This window comes from Cuculus canorus, chromosome 23, assembly GCF_017976375.1.
Source record: "Cuculus canorus isolate bCucCan1 chromosome 23, bCucCan1.pri, whole genome shotgun sequence".
Classification (NCBI taxonomy): domain Eukaryota; kingdom Metazoa; phylum Chordata; class Aves; order Cuculiformes; family Cuculidae; genus Cuculus; species Cuculus canorus.
In genome coordinates this window covers 6,299,556-6,322,236 of record NC_071423.1, presented here as the reverse complement: position 1 = coordinate 6,322,236, position 22,681 = coordinate 6,299,556, and the positions used below count along the sequence as shown (strand labels likewise).

Sequence of the window (22,681 nt, the reverse complement as noted above, 5' to 3'; positions counted from 1 at the left end):
AACTATTTAGCGACTTTCCAATACCTGAAGGGGCTCCAGGAAAGCTGGGGAGGGGCTGTTCTCAAAGGCTTATGGGGATGGGACGAGGGGTGATGGGTATAAACTGGAGAGGGGCAGAGTTAGACTGGACATAAGGAGGAATTTCTTCACCATGAGAGTGGTGAGACCCTGGAACAGATTGCCCAGAGCAGTGGGGGCTGCCCCATCCCTTGGAGGGGTTCCAGGCCAGGTTGGATGGGGCTTGGAGCTCCTGATCCAGTGGGAGGTGTCCCTGCCCATGGCAGGGGGTGGAACTGGATGGGCTTTGAGGTCCCTTCCAACCCAAACTGTTCTATGATTCTGTGATTTATCTCATGGGAAACTTTTGAAGGCCATTTTTAAATTGATCAATTCCTTTGTTCTTCAGGGTAACTCATTATTTCCCTTCTGGATTCCTGTTTTCACACCTACCGTGAGAACCGGAACGTTTCCACATTTGTACAAGTCTGCAAGTGATCTGTAGGACTTTGTGGTGTTTTCTTCCCAGCTGCAAGCCAGAGAAATGCAAGTGATCCAGGAGACCGAAGGAGAGAAGTCCGGCAACCTTGTGGCGTATTTCATCCTGTCTCAGAGACACCTGAGGCAAAGTGTTCTTATGCTACACGATTGCTACAAGCTCAAGAAGATGGCCTTGAGGTCCCAAAAGGAGGGCACAGGCCTGGAACAACTCATTGTAGAGGTAAAATCCTCTTGATTCTTACATTTACAATCAGAAATCTTTCAATGTGTTGTTACAACACTTGAAAGTTTAGCAGCTACTCAGGAATCATCTCTGTTTATGGCAATGCGACAGCTAACTCCAGATTACACTCTATTATATCATATATTTTTTTAATGCCAAAAAGAACTGAAAATACCTTGGGCTTAGCTATTAAAGATCAGGCACTTCAGATGCATTTCTTAACACAGATTTACTCAAGACCCCTTGGAGAATCTTAAATTTATCTCTTATATTTGTGGGTTTGTTACATGGGTATACCTAAATAATAATAGAGGGTAAATAGGGCTGCAAAATATTGCCACCTAGCTTCCATTTTCAAAACCTCTGAGTCTTTCAAAACCCCTCTGAGTCTTAAATGTGCTTTCAATCTATTGAGTGGAAAGTAAGATAAGCAAAGGTGCTGCACACACTCCGTGTTGTATTTCACTTGACATTGTTTCTTTCAGGAGTTATTGCTTGATGATGATATCAGGGACGCCGTACATCTCCTGAAGGACAACAAAGAGCATCTGGTTTTAGTGCTGGAATTTATACAAACTGTAAGATTATTACAGCTGAGAGAGGCACAGTTTAAGGAAACAGTCGGGAGCCTAAAAGGCTGCTTCCAGGAGAAGGTAAAACTATAAATATATTACCAAGCAATTTTATTCAGAAAACACTAAATAATTTTCATTACTATCGCTACTGTGCAAAGGACTTAACTCCTCTCTGTTCCTCTCTTGCAAGACCTCATCTGGAGTATTGTGTCCAGTTCTGGAATCCTCAGCTTAAGAAGGAGCTGCTGGAACAGCTCCAGAGGAGGCTACAAAGATGATCCGAGTGCTGCAGCACCTTCCCTACAAGGACAGGCTGAGAGAGTTGGGGTTGTTCAGCCTGGAGAAGAGAAGGCTCTGAGGAGACCTTAGAGCAGCTTCCAGTGCAGAAAGGGGCTCCAGGAAAACTGGGAAGGGGCTGTTCACAAAGGCCTGTGGGGATAGGACGAGGGGCACTGGGTATAAACTGGAGAGGGGCAGATTGAGATTGGACATAAGGAGGAATTTCTTCACAATGAGAGTGGGGAGGAACTGGAACAGGTTTCCAGGGAAGCTGTGGCTGCCGCATCCCTGGAGGGGTTCCAGGCCAGGTTGGATGGGGCTTGGAGTCCCTGCCCTTGGCAGGGGTAGAACTGGATGATCTTTAAGGTCCCTTCCAACCCAAACTGTTCTATGATTCTATGACTTTGTTCTCCAAGTATCACTCTTTCCAGAACAATACCAGAATCTCGTGGCTTGTTCTTGTTTGTTTGTTTTCTCATAAACCATCTGTAGGTTCTGGATGAAACTACCACCATGGCCAATGAACTGAAAAAATTCAGAGAGGAGAAAATGAGAAGGCTGGAGGAACAGCTAAAACTGTTCCTGGAAAACAAAAGAACAAAGAATACTTCACGTAATTTTGATCCATTTCAGGTTAGAAAACAGAAAATCCTAAAAGTTCTCTAATCAAACAGGCTGCGTTATGTCCACAGTAATTAAGATTGATGGGATAATGTTAACGAAACCATGACAGCAGCTGTATTGTGTGTGTTATGTTGTGGACTAAGAGATTCACACAGATAGATGAAGGGTATGGTTGAATGTAGTTATTAGGTATAATAACTGCACCACCTTGAAAAGAGAGGAAACGACTGAAAAAGAAGACAGGGAGGAGTAATGAAAAGGTCACATGGAACCAAACGTGACTTGTCTATTGTGCTTTGATAGGTACTTTCTTTTACACCCCCTTACTTTTCCTTGTAGAACTCAATGAAAGAGTGCAGCCACACAAAAGCTTTCTCAGGAAAGGATTTTTGCCCAGATCTGCTGAAGTTGATCATGAGACCAGAAGAAGATAAAAAAGAAAGAGAGATGCAGCAAAACAACAGTCCTCTATCACCCGTATCGGAGTCTTTCTGGGTTCCAGGGACACATCATAAGGCAGATGATCAGCTCCTATTGTTCTTGACTCACAGTAAGTCTGGTTTGTCACAGGAGACTCGGTGACCCATGACTCTCTTTTGATACTGGGGCATTGCCTGGGGGGCATTAATATTTTTGGAAATGGAGTGAACGGGGAAGAGGTGGGGTGGAATTCAGGCTATGGTTAGAGTACAAGATGGAGAAGAATTAGGTGTTTTTGGAGAAAAAAAAAAGTCAGTTGAGTTCTCCCAGCTAACCACCAGCAGAAGAACACCTAAGCACTCCTAGAAACTGAGCAAGGAAGATTTTAGGTTCAATGTGCGCTTTTCAGCTCAGAAAACATCAGTTTTCCAGCCTTTCAGGTAAAGGATATTACCAAAACTCAGATGTAAAACCAGATACTTTCCATGAATACTTGCCTTTTCTAGGACACAAACAAAATTAAACATCTTACCTAGATGATGTTTGTGGTTCTCAGAGCTGAGCTCGTTCCATCCTCAGGGTTAGCGGGACTGAAGAGGTTTACTTGAAATAGTAGCAGCTGCTCATTAATTGGCAGACTTCCCTCTTCTTCGGTGTGAAAATATTTCATAGGGATCAGGTGAGCTCTCACATGTGATCGATTGCTTAATGTTCCAAAGCCTCACCAGCGCCTTCTCTATAAAGCAAACAGCTGTTTGTTTATTCATTAGCTCGACAAAGTGGGATAGTGCAACTAAATTCAACTGAACACACAGAAATAAGGCAAAAGCAAATTTAATTTGAAACAGATGAGAAAGAATTCCTTCATTCAGCAAAGGTGGCATTAAAGAGGCCACACACCAAGTGTGTTAAGGAGACCCTTTGGCCTTGACAAGAAGAAATCCCCAAAGCTTCCTGAACTGCAAGAAGTGCAAGAGTCCTTGAGCTGTCAGAGCACTGGAGAACAGATTTCTTTCTCTATCCCCTTGGAGAGATTCCAGTACACTTCTGCATTTTTAAATCTTTTCCAAATAGAAGACATTTAGTCAAAAATACAGCTTTTATTCCTAACAGTTGATTTTCAAACTGACTTCGTAGGCCCAAATACTCCATAAAAAGCTCAAGGTTAGCTTATGAAACAAGGAAAGGACACAAATCTCGCTGCTGCTATTTGCAGTCATTAACTAGGGTATAATGTCCCTACAGATATCAAGGTGCTGAAGCAGGCAGAACACCTGATGGCATCCAGAATCGTTCTTCTGAATCCACAGTTCACGACATCTTCTCTGTACGGTAAAAACCTTAAGCCACTTTATCTACCACTGCCCCACAAACAGAGCTGCACAAAGTGATCACCCAAGATGCTTCTTTTTCTGCCAATTGCCTCCTTTTTGTCTGTTTAACAACAAAACACATGAGCCACATGTGATATCTGCCTAAGTAACTTGCCAACAGCTGTGAATTAGCAATGATGTGGTCCTTATAATAATCCGAATAGGGGGCTTAGAGCGTGTAAACGGGTAAACATTGCACTCATTAGCTGGATAAACAAATCCCTATCAATTCTGATGAGATATGGAATTCAACACTTTAATAGAAATTTGCTATTTATAGAGGTAAGAGCAGGTAGTGGTCTTTTTTTCACATCAATAAAAATGCATGGGTGACTGAGACAACTGTGTCAGGAAAGATCATGAGGAGCATTCTGTAAGCAGTCCAGACAAGAACTTTGGAAACATGAAATGTTTGGACTTGGGGTTTTTTTGCTTTGTTTGGGGTTTTTTGTTTTAATTGAACACACCCTTCTTCCTGTTTAGGCAGACTTCCACACAACATTGGAAATACACAAAAAAGGAGAAAACTAGTGAATTGGAGAACGTAAACTTTGGAAAAGAAAGATATTTTCACCTTACTTGTCTATATAATCCCAATGTGTGAAACATTGGCTCAAAAAAATGTGGTAAGAGGTGGATTGTTTAGGAAAGTAATATTTCCATATTTGCTTGCACAGGTGGTGATAAAATTAAGTGTATAAAGCCCTCTTTTCTTCTTGACCTTCTGAATAATGTGAACGATGAGCTCCAAAGTCATGCAGTGGCAGCTGGACTGCTGGGAAGCCAAACGCTGGACAAAAGTAAATCTCACCTCTATTCTTTCTTATATGAAAGTCAGAATTTGAGTGCAACGTGAAAATGTTTCTTCATTCAGGTAGTTGTGGGCTGAGTTTATTGTGATAAGATTTTGCTGGATGGACATCGAAGTTACTTTCCTCTTTGGAGGAAGCTTTCTGCTACTGAAGGATAAAGATACAACATGGAATCATCCCAGGTTTGCTGCTGATCAGCTGAGGCATCACATAAGCAATGCTGCTTTTCTCGGCCTTAGTTATCAGAGGTTTCATTAGGAAAAGAGAAGGTTGGGGCATTACCCAAGGGTATGGAGCAGTTCATGAATCTTAGAAGATTCCATAACGCCTCCAAAGGGCTTCATTTTATCGTACAATGATGTATTATGAGGTGAGGAATGCCATGTATCGTACATTTGTTCTGCAATGTTACCTCTTGGAGAAACAAAATGAAAATAGAAAACAATTCGTCTGACAAAACACTATTGTTCTCACAGAGACAGCAACTGCTTGCCAGGACATAGAGGATGCCATGATGACTCAGGAAGGAGAACTAACAGTAGTTGATCCTGCAACCCTTTCTAGAAGAGAGTTTGTTGTGTATCAGTATGGCATCTCCATCCTACGGTTTCTCAAATTTCACATGGATGTAAGTTTTTAAGAAGATGATGCTTAGTGATGAGAGCTTCCGAAAGGAGAGAGTTAGCAAAGATCCCTCTTCAGCCAGCAGGCTGCAACGTGTCCATGAGTTGGAAGGTAGACGAAGTCAAGAGTGACCATGTGCAAACATCTGGAACTGAATTCCTTTTACGTTTTCTCCACAATGGTCTGGGATTTCTTTCAAGATAAAATTCTCCATCACAGACAGTTCTTCTATTTCCTGTGGGAAAGGGGGGCTACAAGAAAGCTGGGGAGGGGCTGTTCACAAAGGCGTGGAGCGATAGGATGAGGGGCAATTGGTACAAACTGGAGAGGGGTAAATTTAGATTGGACACGAGGAAGAATTTTTTCACAGTGACAGTGGTGAGGAACTACAACAGGTTGCCCAGGGAAGTGGTGGCAGCCCCATTCCTGGAGATGTTCAAGGCCAGGTTGGAGCAACTGGAATCAGTGGGAGGTGTCCCTGCCCATAGCAGGGGGGTTGGAATTGGATGATCTTTAAGGTCCCTTCCAACCCAAACTACTCTATGATTCTATGATATTTCTTGAGCATGATATTGTGAAAAAACATATTTCCTTTATAACTTGGAGCAAGGCTTCTATAATTTTCTTTGTACAGTTCTTAACATACTTTGGATTTAGTCAAGGTAAACTCTCCAGCATCTTTCACAACAGTATCAAATAAATAACAATAAAAATCACAGTGACTACAGCCAGAAGTCCAGGGCTGGAGTACACAATTAATTTACTTAATTAGGAAACTGGCAAGATGAAGTACTACAATTTGGTTTTTTAAACAATCTCCATTTTCATGTGGCGTTTGCTGGCTCTGTGTACCCAGTGCAAATCAAAGCTGACATTTAAATGAACTTACATCCCATTAAACCCTCTTACTTTGCAGATCTGATGTGCATACAACACAGTTTTCACAGAAGCATTTTGTCTTCTCTCTGCAGGCTCCAGAAATCCATCTGTGTGTTGCCTCCAGCATACCTCTTACTGCTGCCACAGGGAATGCCTTCAGAAACTCCTTCTTTTATCAGGTTTGGCAACTTCCCATCTAGCCAGCTCCTGAAATATTTTCATATCCTTTAAGTTCTGGGACTAGGAAGTAAAATGCCAAAATATTTCATACTATTCAAGCCCTAGAAAGCATCAAGCATACTAGGAAAAAATAATGATGCTATATAAGAAATCATCAAATGTTAATGGTACACACCAAAAACATCCAAACACAAACTTAATAGAGCATTCTAGGATATGGAGTGTGAATGTGTGCTTAATGTGAGGGTCGTACCTAATGCACATTTATTAAATCAGCTCTGGTATCCAATTTCTTGCATCCAAATTCTACCATTTTCATTTCTATGAAATTCTCTATAGGTCAGCTTTATAGAAGTCAGCAGTGCGTCAGCATTTTACTTGCTATAATTAAATTACCGAACCTGGCTATCTATTATTATTTATTTCTAAAACTCTGGAACGTTGAGAAAGAAGGCTTTGAACGTTCGTGATTTATAAAACTGTCTATAAACAGACAATGCAAGAAGCTAAAGATTCATATCATAGAGTACTAAGTGAAGCCTTATGAAAATGGTAGAATCATAGAACAGTTTGAGTTGCAAGGGACCTTAAAGCCCAACCTGTCCTACCCTCTGCCATAGGCAGGGACACCTCCCGCTGGATCAGGGGCTCCAAGCCCCATCCAACCTGGCCTTGAACACCTCCAGGGATGGGGCAGCCACCACTGCTCTGGGCACCCTGGGCCAAGGCATCAACACTCTCACCATGAAAATTTTCCTCCTTATGTCCAGTCTAAATCTGCCCTCTCCAGTTTATACGCATTGCCCCTATCACCACAAGCCTTTGTATACAGTCCCTCTCCAGCTTTCTTGTAGCCCCTTCAGGTACTGGAAGGTCGCTACAAGGTCTGCTCAGAGCCTTCTCTTCTCCAGGCTGAAGAAGTCCAACTCTCTCAGCCTGTCCTCCTATGGGAGGTGCTCCAGCCCTCTGATCACCCCTTGTAGCCTTTCCAACCAACAGCTCCATACCCTTCTTATGATGTTGCCTTGTGTATATGAACATTTGAATGTGAATCTTTTAACTTCCCTAAAATTGAGATAAATCCTTGGAAGAGCTGCACCAGCTGATCTGGCCCCTGTTGTGTCCTTTCTCAGAATACAAAGAACAAACTGTTCATTCTAAGGGATTGCCTGAGTTCTGTCGGAAGTTTCCTCCTCCTCCTCGTGCACTGCGTAGCTCATATTGCTGCTGCTGACTTCAACCACGATGCCAGCCCACGCTTCCTGAGGCTTTTTCATCAGGTACATCAAAACTTTCCAAATGTAATCACATTTTAGCAATGTTCCTAAAAAAAAATTACCGTTTTAGAAGTGGGGGGTTAACACCTCTGTACAATGTCCAATAATAACAGTGGAAAGGAGAGATTAAATAAGATAGTTAATACCTGAACTGCTATTACAATTACACAGTGGTTATTCAAAGAAAAGGTTTTTATTCAACACTCAAAGGACACTGCTTCACCTTAGGTTAAGGCAGAGACAACAGAGAAGTCCACCATACTGAGTACTAACATCCTGCCTGGATCCTGCTTGATCCACCAACACCTAAGGAGATAAAGCCAGACAACTACACTCTAGCCATCAGTCAGCCAGTACATGGGAGAATCCAACAGAAAATGCTCTTTCACAGCTGCATTCCTGACTTGGAGAAGACAGTTCTAAGAAACAGTTCCAGAAAAATGGAGCTGCAGTATTCTTCCCGTAACACCTTGATGTGATGCAACCCTTTTCGTTCAGCTTTCTAGAAAGTGCTCTTTCGTACTGTGGGGGATTCTATTACCATCTGGTTTTCCCAAAAGGTATTTGCAGTGTACAGACAGCAATTTCAGTCCCCTACTAAAAGCTACCCCGTATCAACGATGGCTCTTCTCACACGTGATAAGGACTACCAGCATCATCTATAAATAAACACAGCACAAGTATTCCAAATGGGATTCCACCACATTCTCATCCTGATCCTGTCTTTAACCACATTATGCAGTATAACCAAATCCCCATGAGACCAATGATGTTACTTTTTCTGATGAAATAGGAATCCAGAAAAGAAAAACTGCTCCAATATCCTCCTGTTGGTTGATTCCATCTTCCCCACACCCCCTCCAGCCTCTCTCATGTCTCTGTTCAGTGGTTACCTGCAACAGACCTTGTTTGGCTGCTTCCAGGTTTTCAGAACAGGTTTTTTTTTCTTCTAGGCAGTAAAGGCTTGTCTCAGTGAAATGTTCTGTCTGAGACTCCAGCTGTCAGCCCTTCTCCAGGGTGATAAACCTTATGGGATAAGCCAGATGTTGCTGAAGGAAGAACCATTCTCCGAGGAGGAAATAAAGCTCATCTCCCAGCTTTTTGAGGTGAAAGTGAAAAGCGTCACAGACACGGAAGCCTTCGAGAAGGTAGTAAGAAAGATGAAGGTCGGGTGAAAGCTCGCCATCGCTGTTTTCTTATTGTGTTACAAAAGAACAACTTAAACTGGCTTGAAGCTGTCTGCCTCTCCAAATCATTGCTCAGTAAGGCCAGACTCCGGTGGGATGTCAGTAGAAACCCTATATATCATTTACATTACTCAGGTCAAAAGTATTCCTAATGTATTAGAAAGGCACAATGTTGGCTTTCCTCAAAGAGATGTTCATAAGCCACGTAGCCAAAAGCCATGCCCCAAGTACCCAGGTCTAAGCTGGACTCTCCTACTTCTTTCCTCTACACTGGATGCTTTTAAGGCTCAGCTTGACAAGAGTTCCAGGCCATCTCATTCGAACTATATACTACCTAAAATGCTGGACCAGATGTTCCCTGAGGTCCCTCCCAACCTGACATTCTGTGATTCTATCCGCGTAATGATGGGCACAACCACCCTGACTCAAACTAGAGCTGGTGAAGATAAGGGCCATTTGTACCACCAGAAAGAGGTGTACTCTTTAATACTCAGGGATATGAATAAGCACAAGCAGTTAGAGCAGGATCTGGACGAAATAACACCTAGCAGCAGCATCCCCCTCAATCATTCTGTGTTTATGGGGGCCATAGACACTGTTTTAAGTACAATGCTGAGAAGTCTTTTGCTTGCTTTAAGTGCACACATGCTGAAGAGAAAACATGCAAGGGTTAGAGCTGGCTCCTGTGCCTTCAGCAACAGATATCCAGCAAATACAACTGTGTTCAAACATAAAAGGAACACAAACAGCTCTCATTTTCACCTGAAAAAAAAAACCCACCTCATATCAGGAGAAATTATTTGGCTTCTTGCAGACCATTAAGACAAAAAAACCTGAAAATGGTCTATAAAAAGACTTTTAACATTAACACTGATCTGCTTTCTCCACTTCTATGCTTATTGCATAACAAAAGAACAACCTCTTGCTCCATGCAAAATTTGAGGAACCACTGAAGGACAAGTTGGTCGTGAAGCAAAAAGACCCTCTTCTTCATGCCTCAAGCAGCTATGAAAAGGGCAGCTTTGGATGGAAAAAATGGTAAGAATGACTTGACAAGAGACATCATCCACTGTTATACTAAAATAGCAACAACTCAGCAGTTGGGGGGGTGTGATACAAAGCAAATCATGACACCTTTTCCTCATGCCCTCACTTTATATTACAAAGCCAAGCTTCATAATCTACAACCAGGCATGCTGTCTAAAGTCTAGATCAGATCTGATGCCAGGGTACAGCACAGAAAGGTATTACTTCTCTGTGAACCGTCATCACTTACTCGATGACAGAGAAGTTCCAGTTGCATTTGTCTTTTCAATTTGCCCATGTGAAGAGTCATATATATATATATGTCATATATATATATCTCACCACAGCAGTGGTAGTGTTGCTGGCTGATTTTAAGCATTCCTTTCCATTTTCTTAGCTTCGATGAGGAAATCTGCACTTACTTATCTACTTCAGAACTTGAAGATAAAGTGGATGCATTAACTGAAGAGCTGGTTCGTATCGTAGAGGATGAACACCAGTTTTTACACTGTAAAGGCAATGAAGATTTGCTTTTTTACTACCTTGAAATAACGAGTTTGGAGAAAGACTGTTTGGTAAAACAAATAAAAGCATTAGAAGAGAAAATAGCCCTAGATAGAAAAAAGTGCAACGGTACTGAAAAGAAGACCGAGTGATTTGGTTCTAACTTGGTCCTTTGCATTGTCTTTGGGTTTTAAACCAAAGTAAATGATGTATTTGTGTTTTAGCTACAGTGTATTTCCCCCTTCATACTAAAGGCTCAATAAATTACAATAGAAGCAATAATAATTGGACTGCAACAAGTAGCAATGGCTGTAGTGTCAGCCATAGGTACTGCCATGAGCTTTTAAAGATGTGATAAGTAGTTTCTTTAGCATTTTAATTAACAATCAAGACAGAATCTATTGACGCCACTTCTGTAGCACTTACACGTCACAGATTAATCAGCAGTCACTAATTGAGAGGGTGGCACGTCAAAGGTTCAAGACCACATATTTTTTTAACATGGTGCTGGAACCGATATCCCACTGCCTACTTGTGAAGCCCAGTCGTATTCCAGTGAGGCTCTTCCCAGTGAAAGGGGATTCTCCATCTGCCCGGAGTGCTGGACTAGCTAGAAGACAGTTTGATTCAAGCTGTCCAGAGGTATGAGAAAAGCTTTCTATGGAGCACGGCATTGCAGACTGGTGGGAAGAGATCCTTAGGGATAACAGTTCCATCCTTCTACAAGGTGATGTGTTAGCTTACAGCTATGGGAAGCTACACCATCAGGTATTAGCCTTGCGAGCAGGAGAGGGGCAAAGTTCTTCTGACAGGTAAGCTAGAGCCTAGAGGCAAAAGCCTAGCTGGAGCCACAGGGCAGTCTTTCACAACCGCCCAGTCCAGAGCTTCTCTCAAGGGGGAGCACAGAGGAGACTGTGACGTGGAAAGGTTTTGCCCACAGTGCAGCTACCCTTGGCTACCTCTGCCAGAAGGAAGCAGGCCATCATTCAAAGCAACTTGGGGGATGCTTTCATCTTCCTTGACTTGCTTGTGTTTTCAACCACAAAGCTTTTTAACTCCCCTAAGGGCACCAAAAGCAGATCTGACAGCTTTTTAAAAAAAAAAAAGGTACATTTATTGGTATATGCATTTCCTCTTTAGCTTACAAGTAAAGTCTCACATTTATTTTCAACCTTACCTTAACATTAATAAAACATTTAAAAGGTTATATGCTAAAACCCCCAAATTCCAGATGTACAAAGAGACAGATTAAACAACACATGCTTTCTGTATTTACAAGAGTCTCTAGTGCCAGCCTTCATCCCATCCCATCTCTCAGTGTTAACAGTCTATAATGCGTGCAACCACAGATCTACCGCTTGGTATTGATCCAGTGGTATCTATCAATACGTGGTCCTGCGAAAACAGCTGTTGGCCTGTGGACTTTGTAACCCCTGTGCTGGGCATAGCACGAGCCATCAGTCATATAGGTATTCCTATGGAGATACTGAGACCAGGAATGTACGGGTGCTTTGCAGTAGCCACTGAACTAAACAGCAAGAAACAAGATAATGTTAAGATGTGTTGGGTAAAGAAGGGAGATTACTCTCGCCTCAATTAAGTCCACTACATTCCTTCATGAGGGAACATGGAAGGCTAACTCTTACCAAAAGCCTCGTACGAGTACCACAGGCTTACCTGGTAGACACTGTTAGGATTGCTGACAGTAGGGATAGCTTTTGGCTCCTTGTTGAAGCTCTCCTCATCTGAAGAAACACCAGAATGATAGTCCAGCGCTGCTCTGTCAACAGCATAGCTGATCCGCTGAGGAAGCCCTGGGTTCTCCTCTCCTTCAAAACGTGCGATTGTGAAGGGCTGGTTCTTCTCACCACATCTGAGGGGACCATGTCAGCACAACACAGCTCTGCACCAGCCGTGGGGGCATTGCCAGCAGTCAGCTGAGCATTCACACACTAAGGTGCTAGGAACAGGCTTGGAGTTGATCAAGTTTGCACAGGGCAGTTGACACAATCACAGCTTCCCAACTCACCTGCAACACACCTCAAATGGATCAACCCATAGTGTCATCTCTTTTGGCAAACCAAGCTTATTAAAATCCACCTTGCTCTCCACACAAGCTTTCTCCAGCAATGGATCTCTTCGCTGTTTGTTTATTCTTATACACCTAGGTAAGAGCAAAGTGCACGTGGGTTTAAGATTCTACTGCAACTCTAGAAGTCCTGCTCATAGATAATTACATTATAGTTCACCATTTACTTTCTCAACATATTTAGCCTGTTGATGCAAGTTCTCACAGCCCCAACCAGCAAGCTAGCCCAACAAGCCGATTATAAACCCAAACAAGGCTTTGTTTTAAACATACAATGCAGCAACTCACTTGATTGGCAATTTTTAACAGAATTAAGAGCAGTTGCAACAAGTGGACAAGTTGGTTTCAGACCCCTTTAATTCTGCACTCAAGAAGTCAGAGGGCTACTCAAGACACATTGTGCACACAGTCTCAATATTTCCACTCCAGGTCTCCAGTGGTACCTACACAGGTACACTGTGAACCCACCTTCAAGATAGAAACAGCTTCATTAGTTAAAAGTGCTTCATCCCTCAAGCTTAAGGGAGAGCTAAGGGGTTGTCTTTCAACTTGGTGTCACTTATTTCTAATCCAAGGGCTCCAGGCACCGAAAGTACACTCGCTGCATCTTGCATGTGATGCAAAGCCTCCATTCCTCCTCCCCTTCTACCAAGAGCTCTCATACCTGAAGGCTTGCCCTTTGGATGGATTGTCCAAGTACCAATGATTCTTATACTTCTCAAACAGTATCGTCGTCAGCTTAGCTGCAAACTTCTCCATTTTATGCTTGCTCAGCTTGCCTTCTCTTTTCACCAGCCTCGTGATGAAGAAGACAGTGGCTGCAATTTCATCTTTCATTTTAAATGGGAGCGCACAGGGTGTTTTAGCTGTTGGATATTCATTAGTAGAGATGAGACGCTACACTAGGGAGATTTAATAACATTAAGGTACTCTCAAGTTCCAAGGATACATATTGCAACGCCTGCATGAGCCATGGCAGAGCCTAGAGAACCCCAATTGCCAAAACCTTGATAAATTTAGTTCTGGAGAGTGAAACCCATTTAGTGCATTACTAGAAGGCATTTAATCTAAGCAAATTAAGAGTATAAAAAAAAAAGGGCTTAAAAGACAGTACTTCTTACTACATATCATATATTACAGTCAAAAACCAGCAGCTCTTACAATTACATACTTCTTTCACATACAATGAAGACCACAAACATTACCTTTTCAGACCAGAATTGTTGTAAACCTGAGGTATGCTTCACAAGCACCTTCAAAAAGTCACCAAGGAAACAGATCGAAAGCTAAAAGAACCTCTACCACCTACCTAAGAAGTAGTAAAAAAAAACCCCCAAATCCTCCCACACTCACCCTCTAGGGGAGCTTTCTTAGGGTTTATATAGAACAGGGGGATCAGGTGGCTCTGAGGAATGAAACAATCCTCAGGTGTGCACCATTAGAGTAACTACCGTGCTGTTTCCAAAGCTGTTTCCCACCTATTTGGTTTTATTCCAATACCAACTCCTCCTTTTAGGGTATATTTAATAGATCAGTACTGTGTTCTGTTGTGTCCATCAGTCGATCTCATAAACATCTGTAAAACTTTCAAGTGAAATGTTCACCATGAGAAAAATAATACCATGGTCATTAATTAATTATTAAAATTGCACTTGACTGCTTCTAGCAGACTTTACACAACGCGGTTTCTTTCCTTCCAAAGCCCTCACATTTGGTATTCTTTATTTTGAAAACCGCGTTACTCCTATTTATCCTAGCCTCAACCTTCCTAGTGGTGTGTAGAACTGTTCACGTTATTACGGTAGCTTTATTTTGGTTTTGAGGCATTTCAGAGTGAATGGCTCTGTGAAAGGGTTCCTACACAATCAGCTTCTCAAATGTGAGTGGTTTGTTGTTTAAAACTTCAGGCAATAATTAGCTGGGTTATATTCAGAGAATAGCTGAGGTGTTCTTTTCTTTCCTTTGCTGTCTCAGGAGGTTGTGCCTCCAGTGTCAGGTATTAGGAACTGTCAAGACAAAAGAACAAATTAAGGTGAAAAGAGCTGAGTATTTAAACTGGAACTTAATTCAGCTGTAGGTGCTGCAGCCAAGCAATTCAACTGCCTGCATTTCAGTCTTGGGAATAGATCGTGATTCGAGACAGAGCATAAGAAAAATAAAGCATGAAGGCGCAAATTTACAGAATCACAGAATCATAGAATACTTTGGGCTGGAAGGGATCTCAAAGCCCATCCAGTTCCACCCCTGCCATGGGCAGGGACGCCTCCCACTGGATCAGGGGCTCCAAGCCCCATCCAACCTGGCCTGGAACCCCTCCAGGGATGGGGCAGCCACCACTGCTCTGGGCAACCTGGGCCAGGGCCTCCCCACTCTCATGGTGAACAAATTCCTCCTTATGTCCAGTCTAAACCTTTCTGTATTTCTTTATTCTTCCACTCACACAATGAGTTCCTGTTCCATACAGGTTCTTTCTGCATCACAAAAAAAAAAAAAAAACAACAAAAAAAAGTCTCACCAAGGCATTTAGTAGCAACTGGTTTTAAGAAACATAATAAATGATAAAAAAGTAATAAATGACAACAGAAAGAAGTTTTTATTTTTTTTTCTCACCTATCAAAATATTTCCTCGACAAATGGAGATCTTTCAGTACGCACTCAATGAAAGCAAAATCAAAGTCTGAGATAGATAACGAGTCTTCAGAAAAAGCATTCAGCCAGGAGCTGAGCTTTAACGTAGTGCACCAATATTTGGACCACAAGAGTATCCTTATCATACGCTCTGCACTCTGCTCAGTCTCTTGCGATGACACATAAGGGGTTTGTTCCGTACACAAGCCGTGAGTCGTTCCTCCCCTTTCACAGAGAGCAGAAGAGGGCATTGGTAGCTTGTTCTACGTATTTTGGAGACCGATGTAGTACAACAGGAAACCACTGCTGTGTGTCGCTGGGAAGCGTTTCCACACGATGTTTTTAGGAGCTGATTAACCTCTTTCTATGCAGCCAGTGAAGACTTTCGCTTGGTGCTGACTGTCTGCATCTGGCACACCAAAATTAGCTCTGGGCAACAGATGAGCATTCTTGAACAGGCAAAGTGGATTTTCATGTCTGGGGCCTGAATTTTATTATAGATATGAAAGTCGGCTTTAAAAATGTCTGGCAATTGATGGGTCATTTTCTGATCTGAATGGATTCCTTTGTAAACACTGAAGACCATGTTTCCAGCCTCATGCGTTTTTCTTCTTTCCCAATGCGCAATGACATGTCAAAAGAACAGAAGAAAGTTAAATGACCGAAACCTTTTGATCACAGATTTTGCTGAAGAGTGTAGCTGAACCACGTAAGAAGTGAGTGTTATAAAAATGGGGCTTTGTTTCTCTCTTTGAGAGTAAATCCATCAATGAAGGGAATAAATGAACAGGTACAACTAGATATAGACCTCCTCTAGGTAGGTCTTCACACACTCATTCTTGACTCACTGGTTGCCTCCTAGTGGATTGTCAGCTCTCTGAACAGCATTGGAACAATCTTCAATCCTGAAAGTCAATGTGTTGTTACACTCTAACCCTGCAAGATTTACTCGTAGCTCTGTCAGGGCTATGCATTCCTAAAAGGCATTACAGCATTCTCATGCTCGGAGGTCCCCACACGCCACTTCCTCAAGAGATGACACATTCTTCATGAAGTGTTATAACTAAGGATTTTACACTGGAGTTATAAACAAGTATCCTAGAGCTTTGCCGAGATAAAACTAGGATACATGTAAGGTATGAGGCAATGAAAAGATACCTTTTCTGCTGTCTTTACTTCTAAGAAGACCTGAGGAAACACCACAGACCTGAGGGGGTTTAACTCTGCTGACAAAATTGGTGTCCGGGAATATATCAAATGAGAGCAAGATTTGTCACCCAAAAATGACAGATAATGCACATCATTATTGGTTTTGAAGGTCTGCACAGTAAGAGTTTAGTCCATTCACGGTTCTACGCACAATCACAGACACACAGGCTGGGGCTCCTCCAGGGATGATGCTGTTTTTCTTGCCGAAGCTTAGGAAATTGTTATTTAGTCTGGTTTCCTTGCCTTCATGTCATTTTTTCACAATATCGTATTCTAATCTAATAAAAGACATTATTTCTTCCTGTAAACCTTGTTTCCCTTTTATTCTTGAACTCTCAAGGCTAAAATAACATTCCCACTGCAAACCAGCAGCAGGCAGAGTCCATCCCCTGCCCTAGAGCCGATAATTTGATGACAAGTTTTCAGAGATCTGCCCTTTACACAGCTCATTCTCAGGAACTATCCCGTCACTGACTTTTCCTTAAAAAACGCCGGGCTGGTTTGGATCAGTGGGACACATCAGTCGACAAGACTTTGAGCCGTCTACTGCCTTCCTTTCTCCGACTTGTGCAGACAGGCCCTGTAAGTTAGGAAATTCAGTGACAAGAGAGTCCAGATGCCACAAAGGCCAATCAAAGGGAAGTCTGAATCCCTTACATCATCTCCCTTGATTGAGTTACTTGTTCCCATAGCTAACACGTAAACTGCGAGTCAGCAGTAAACAAACTCTTCACCCGAGGAACCGATAACAGCAATGCAATCGGTCATGAACTAAGGTGGTGTTTCTTGGGTGTCAGGAGGCAAAACCCAGGGCAAACTGCACACATTTATAAGAATAAACACAGTTCTTGGCTATTCATCCAGTTGGCTCTGATTATTAAGGTTGTCACTGTAACAGAAGTGAGGTTCTGAGAACTTTATAACTTGATATAACTCCATCATGCAGGACTTCAAAAGTCATTCTGTTCACGGCACAGAAACCAGAATAGCAGAGAGTTTTTTCTGGCTTCCCATTCCAGTGACAAGAAAAACTTTTAATTAGGTAGATTTGTGCAACTCAAATCCTTCATAACACTGTCAGTTGTCACTGACTTGAAGCACGTGTAGCCCTGGGAACTCTATTTGGATAATAAGCAGCTAAGAAACAAAACATCAAAACCACAATTGGAACAGTCCAGCCTAATGTGGGAACCGTTAAGCAACAACCAATAAATTGTGCTCCTGCTCATTCCCAGCTGCATCCCAACAGAAGCTGTTAGCATCCCAACAGAAACTGTTAGCATCCCAACAGAAGCTGTTAGCATCCCAACAGGTTTCTGCAAAGAAACAGCCAAGCGTTCTGACTGACAGGCTGCGTGAGATAAACGAGTAGAGATTTCTGCCTTTTCTTAAATGGTGCTGTTGTTTTTTGATCTCAACTAGGAAGAGAAAAAACTCAAAACACTAAAAACACCCTGCATTACACTGCCTGGACATTCATGGGAGCGATCCAGAGCTGACTGAAATCAATGCCCAAAGACTTCAGTGGGATTCAGATCAGGCTCCTAACTCAGCACCAGCATTCTTAGCCAGATTAAATCATGAGTCTCCTGGGCCACCAGGCAAGCCTAGGCATGAACTACAAAGAGAAAGAGTCAGACACAGTTTCTCTAGTAACTGCAGGCCAAGCCATGAGCAAACACCGTTTCCCTAAACACGCTACTGGTAAGAGTCACCCCTGCAGAAATATTTGCAGTTTTCTGGCTTTGAACAGTTAAGGACGTGGAACTAACAAAACAAAGTGCAGCTTGCTGGTAGCAATCTTCCTTCTACAAGCTCTTTGATTTTGGTGGATGATGGAGACAGGCAATATCTCCAGGTAAGCAGCTGAAGTTCATAACTATTGGTGTAAAAATCAATAAGCCTGAGTTATTTCCATATGTGACAACATTCTAGGTGACAATCTTGCCTGGTTGTCTACTGTCCTGATCACATTCGGAAGTACCACGTAACGTTGACTGTGCCATTATGTCAGAGGGCAGAAGAAACCTCATATTGGAATGTTAAAAAATTACACCTTTATTTAAGTCATGCAGTCTGTGTTCAAACAATTATTTTTGCTTGAACCAAGAGAGAAACTGATTCTAATCAAAGCCACAAATTAAAACGTTAATATGTTTATTGCTCATGATTTTTTCCCTTTCAGCTTATGTGAGTAGACTCTTTCTGGGCCTGATCAAAGGGCTTAAGAATAGGTATTTCAGAAATGAACCATGTTCTGATCAAGGTTTTCATCTTTATTTGATTTCTGAGTCACTCAGTGGATGTTCTGTAAAAACTGCAGTGATAGGTACTCATAGACATTTTTTCTGCTTAAAAGTCGTACCGTGAGTGGTGTGTTTTGTTATGCAAAGCACACAGGGCAGTACGACCACGCTGACTGCACTGATCAGGAGGAGCCTCCTGCCTAGGGAGAATATTCACTGCTGTAAAAGCTCTTTGAAACACGGCCCATGAAAACACCTTCCTTGTGTGGATAAGCAGGCAAACCACAGTGGTCCAACCAAACAGTGTGACACAGGGCAGATGCAGCAGATAAGATGCAACTGCTGGGAAGCAATCCTCCACAAAGATAGAAAATATCCTAGCTCACAACATCATCTGCAACAGCTGACTTCAGGACATGCTTTTACCCTCGTTCTGTGAGCTGTCACCCTCCTTTGCACAAGAGAAACCCCCAAATACACGGGACGTTTATGCAGCGATGTTTAGCTGGACACAGTTTACACAAGCCGTATAGAGATATGCAGTTCTCAAAGAGGGTGGGATGACCAGAATATCCAAAAGGACAAGTCCTTCAAAAGCGTCTCAGGTCAATTCAATACCCCAAGTCACTAGACACTCTTGGCAGTCTTATTCTTACAGTGTTCACAGATCACGTCAACTAAGAATCCCATCTGGCCACCGCTGCTGGCATAGCAGGGAGGAGGAATGTGTTGGTTTTCTCTTGAAGTTCCTTCTTGCACAGAAAAAGGGGTAACGCAGGGCACAAAACCTCTTTTCTCCTGCTCTGCCTTGTTTGCCAGCGTGGCTGACACAGAGCTAAGGACCACCTAACACGAGGACAATCAGCATCGTACCAATGCATATGGGCTTATTGATCCGCCCTCTGCCCCTCCGAACATAAGCAGCAGCAGAATGGGGTTGTGTTGGTATTAGTTGTGGAGAAGAAAAGGCCAAAGCATTACTTTAGAGAAGCAAGACCTGAAATGCAAGGGAGCGAGAGAATTGCAGTGAATGATCCTGTAATCCTATGATTCTATGATAACACCAGCCTGAAGCCTCAGTATCTGGATATCAGCCTAGAGGTGTGTGCCTGGATCCCCACATGTGACACTAAAGCCTGGACCAGCCTTGGCGTCTGTGCCACAACCTGTAGCCCTTTGTCCACAGGAGTAAGATGGAAACTCCAAGCGTGCTCCGTATTGACTTTGCCCATGGAAACCTCTTTTGCAACAAAGCTTCCTATGGCAAGAGCCATCCGTACGTTTCAAAGCAACCATCGAGTCTCCATGCACAAGCCCCGGCTGAGTGACCATGACAACAGAGCATACACAAAGGGGACGGCCATGGGGTTGACCCACAGCCCAGACTGGGGACACTCCAACCCAGGCGTCCCAGAGGAAGAGATGGGGCACCGAGGGGCCACCTAAGGAACCACCCTTAGGGGCATTCCTGCCAGTGAAAGCCAGCTGGGTGCTCAGCGAAGACATTCCTGTGCTAGTCATGGAAAAGGGAAGGAAGAGTGAAGAAGCCAGACATTTTTTTTTTCTCTTTTCTTAAGTCTTTTTGAGCATTTTATTATAAACGCAGCCCTTGCCAGGATTATCACAAGGTACGCTTCTGGAGGGTAAGTCCTGAAGTCTTTTTCTGCATTTAAATAATAGGGCATTTATGGGTGAAAGAGCAAAACTGTTTCACCTGCAGATAGACTGATCCTTGTGACCTCACCGAGTCTCATTCCTGATTTGGGAATAACCTGATAAATCTATATAAAATAGTTCTATCAGATTATTAATTACATTCACATGTATTTGGCTCAAGGCAGGATTGATTATAACCACTTACACTTATATTCAGTTTTGTCCGGCAGAACAGAGCTGCTCACTTCTTTAGCTCCCACAAATTAGAATAAAAGGTTTGAGCAGCGTGACATTTGACTGCCAGCATGGTCTGTGTTCCTATATTTTACAAAGGAAAAAAATCTTCCTGGGATTCAGGGAATAAATGTAATTCTACCATTCTTTCTGCTGCTGTAGTTGAACACAATTTCTTCTGAAAGCCTCTGGGAGGAAATTACATGAAACTCATCCTGTAGGGAATAAACTCAAATGCCCCAACTAAAGAACAAGGATAAGTAGAATCACTGTAACAAGACCTCTAACAGCTGATGTGCTGTAAACCAGGTAGAATGTTACTCATGTTGTTGTGGCCCAAACTTGCAACTGTATTTGCTCTTCCAGCTCTGAAGCACATTCACGCAGCAAGGACTGCGCTCCAAGGCTTTTCTCATTTCCCATTTCCATTGCAGTGCATTATAATTAGATTTTAGTACTTCATTGCTCTGCCTTTGCACTCCTGAAATTATCTTCGTGATGCATCCACTGCAGTTTTTAATTACTAAGAACAACTAATTTGTGATATAAAGACTTTGCATTTAGTAGAATAGCACTAAGGGTGATATGACCAATGTTTTCCATTATTGGCAATTGTTTGTTATTACAAGAGCATTTGAGGAGACGGAGTTTGTTAACTTAGTTACTGGAAGTGCTTTCTTTTTTCCTAGGTTTGAACGTCATGACCTAATCACAAGAGTAGTGCTTGGTTTGTAGGCAGTGTAGTTAGCTGATTGTATCCATCGCTTCGCAATCACTAACTTTACTGCCATCAAAACAAGGCACAGAATTCCTTGCTACAACCTCAACATGCAAAACTACTACAAAACTTCCTTACAACATCCTTATTTCTAGCTCAAAATTGTTGGTAATGTTTATTCATTTATAGCATTATTTCCAGAGTTTAACCTGAACAGAAGCACGTGGTATGTGTTGGCAAAGTCAAGTGGAATCTTAGATGTCTGCAAGTTGGTGCAAAAATCCTTAGAAACTCTCCTGGATCAAGAATGATGTCTGTCGTGTTTAAATTCTTTAGATACATGAAGACTAATGTGTTTAATTATTTAAGCAGTAAGACTGGACTAAGAACATTTTTGGTTTTACCTTTCAGTTTATCTGTCAGGTATTGGGAAAACAGGAGCAGCCGGGTACGGTTGGACTCAGTCTCAAAGGTCTTTTCCAACCAAATGATTCTATGGTTCTACAAAATAATTTTCACTTAGCTTTCACGTCTTATTTCACAAGCTAGAAAGTGGAGGGGAGGGTTGAGCAACTTTAAATATTAAACTCATTGTATGCTATAAATGTTTTTTACTCTCACACTTTGCTTAACTTTCAAGAATTTCAGTAATGGATAAAATACTTTAAAGTACCAGAACCTGCTCTTTTGAACAAAACCTCAGTCTTGATCAAAGGAAGAGGTGAAAGGGAACTGTCTCAAACATCAGCCTAGTTGCCAGGCAGTGTAGTTAGCTGATTGCCAAAGGTAACAATCACTAGCCACACAGCCAGGTAAAAAGGTTTGGAAAATACCTCAATCCTCAACATAAGAAGGAGGTGGAGCTGTTGGAACGGGTCCAGAGGAGGCTACAAAGATGATCCGAGGACTGGAGCACCTCCCATAGGAGGACAGGCTGAGAGAGTTGGGGTTGTTCAGCCTGGAGAAGAGAAGGCTCTGAGAAGACCTTATGGTGACCTTCTAGTATCTGAAGGGGCTGCAGGAAAGCTGGAGAGGGGCTGTTCACAAAAGCTTGGAATGATAGGACAAGGGGCAATGGGGATAAACTGGAGAGGGGCAGATTTAAATTGGATATTTCTTCACTATGAGGGTGGGGAGGCCCTGGCCCAGGGTGCCCAGAGCAGTGGTGGCTGCATCATCCTTGGAGGTGCTCCAGGCCAGGTTGGATGGGGCTTGGAGCCCCTGATCCAGTGGGAGGTGTCCCTGCCCATGGCAGGGGGTGGGACTGGGTGGGCTTTGAGATCCCTTCCAACCCAAACTAGTCTATGATTCTATGATTGTATGAAATGAGACACACAGAAGGCGGACAGACTAAGCTCTTTGCAAAGGCATTGATAGACAGGCAAGGGGGTGAAATAAAGCGAGTGCAACATGTCCCTGT

General features: G+C 42.6%; 2 protein-coding genes across 2 annotated transcripts; one reads left to right on the top strand and one right to left on the bottom strand.

Annotated features, from left to right (window-relative positions):
• The first annotated feature begins 1,297 nt into the window (after positions 1-1,297).
• On the top strand, positions 1,298-8,939 carry LOC128854346 (uncharacterized). The gene is made up of 9 exons (XM_054086798.1): positions 1,298-1,374; positions 2,068-2,208; positions 2,539-2,749; positions 3,865-3,951; positions 4,670-4,792; positions 5,281-5,432; positions 6,400-6,486; positions 7,621-7,767; positions 8,718-8,939. The coding sequence occupies exons 2-9, from the start codon at positions 2,089-2,091 to the stop codon at positions 8,937-8,939; spliced, it is 1,149 nt and encodes a 382-aa protein (XP_053942773.1). The 5' UTR covers positions 1,298-1,374; positions 2,068-2,088.
• A 2,843-nt stretch (positions 8,940-11,782) lies between these two features.
• BTG4 (BTG anti-proliferation factor 4) lies at positions 11,783-13,550 on the bottom strand. The gene is made up of 4 exons (XM_009569898.2): positions 13,235-13,550; positions 12,511-12,645; positions 12,159-12,354; positions 11,783-12,009 (listed from the first exon to the last, which is right to left on the bottom strand). The coding sequence occupies exons 1-4, from the start codon at positions 13,405-13,407 to the stop codon at positions 11,833-11,835; spliced, it is 681 nt and encodes a 226-aa protein (XP_009568193.2). The 5' UTR covers positions 13,408-13,550; the 3' UTR covers positions 11,783-11,832.
• Positions 13,551-22,681: the final 9,131 nt, after the last annotated feature.

Excerpts from the sequence above, each read along its gene's own strand:
- LOC128854346 (XM_054086798.1), top strand. The coding sequence starts at position 2,089 with ATGGCCAATGAACTGAAAAAATTCAGAGAGGAGAAAATGAGAAGGCTG. Across the intron at positions 5,433-6,399 it reads TTCTCAAATTTCACATGGAT|GCTCCAGAAATCCATCTGTG; the intron begins GTAAGTTTTTAA and ends TTCTCTCTGCAG. Across the intron at positions 6,487-7,620 it reads GAAACTCCTTCTTTTATCAG|AATACAAAGAACAAACTGTT; the intron begins GTTTGGCAACTT and ends GTCCTTTCTCAG.
- BTG4 (XM_009569898.2), bottom strand. The coding sequence starts at position 13,407 with ATGAAAGATGAAATTGCAGCCACTGTCTTCTTCATCACGAGGCTGGTG. Across the intron at positions 12,646-13,234 it reads TCCAAAGGGCAAGCCTTCAG|GTGTATAAGAATAAACAAAC; the intron begins GTATGAGAGCTC and ends GCTCTTACCTAG. Across the intron at positions 12,010-12,158 it reads ATCCTAACAGTGTCTACCAG|TTCAGTGGCTACTGCAAAGC; the intron begins GTAAGCCTGTGG and ends CTTGCTGTTTAG.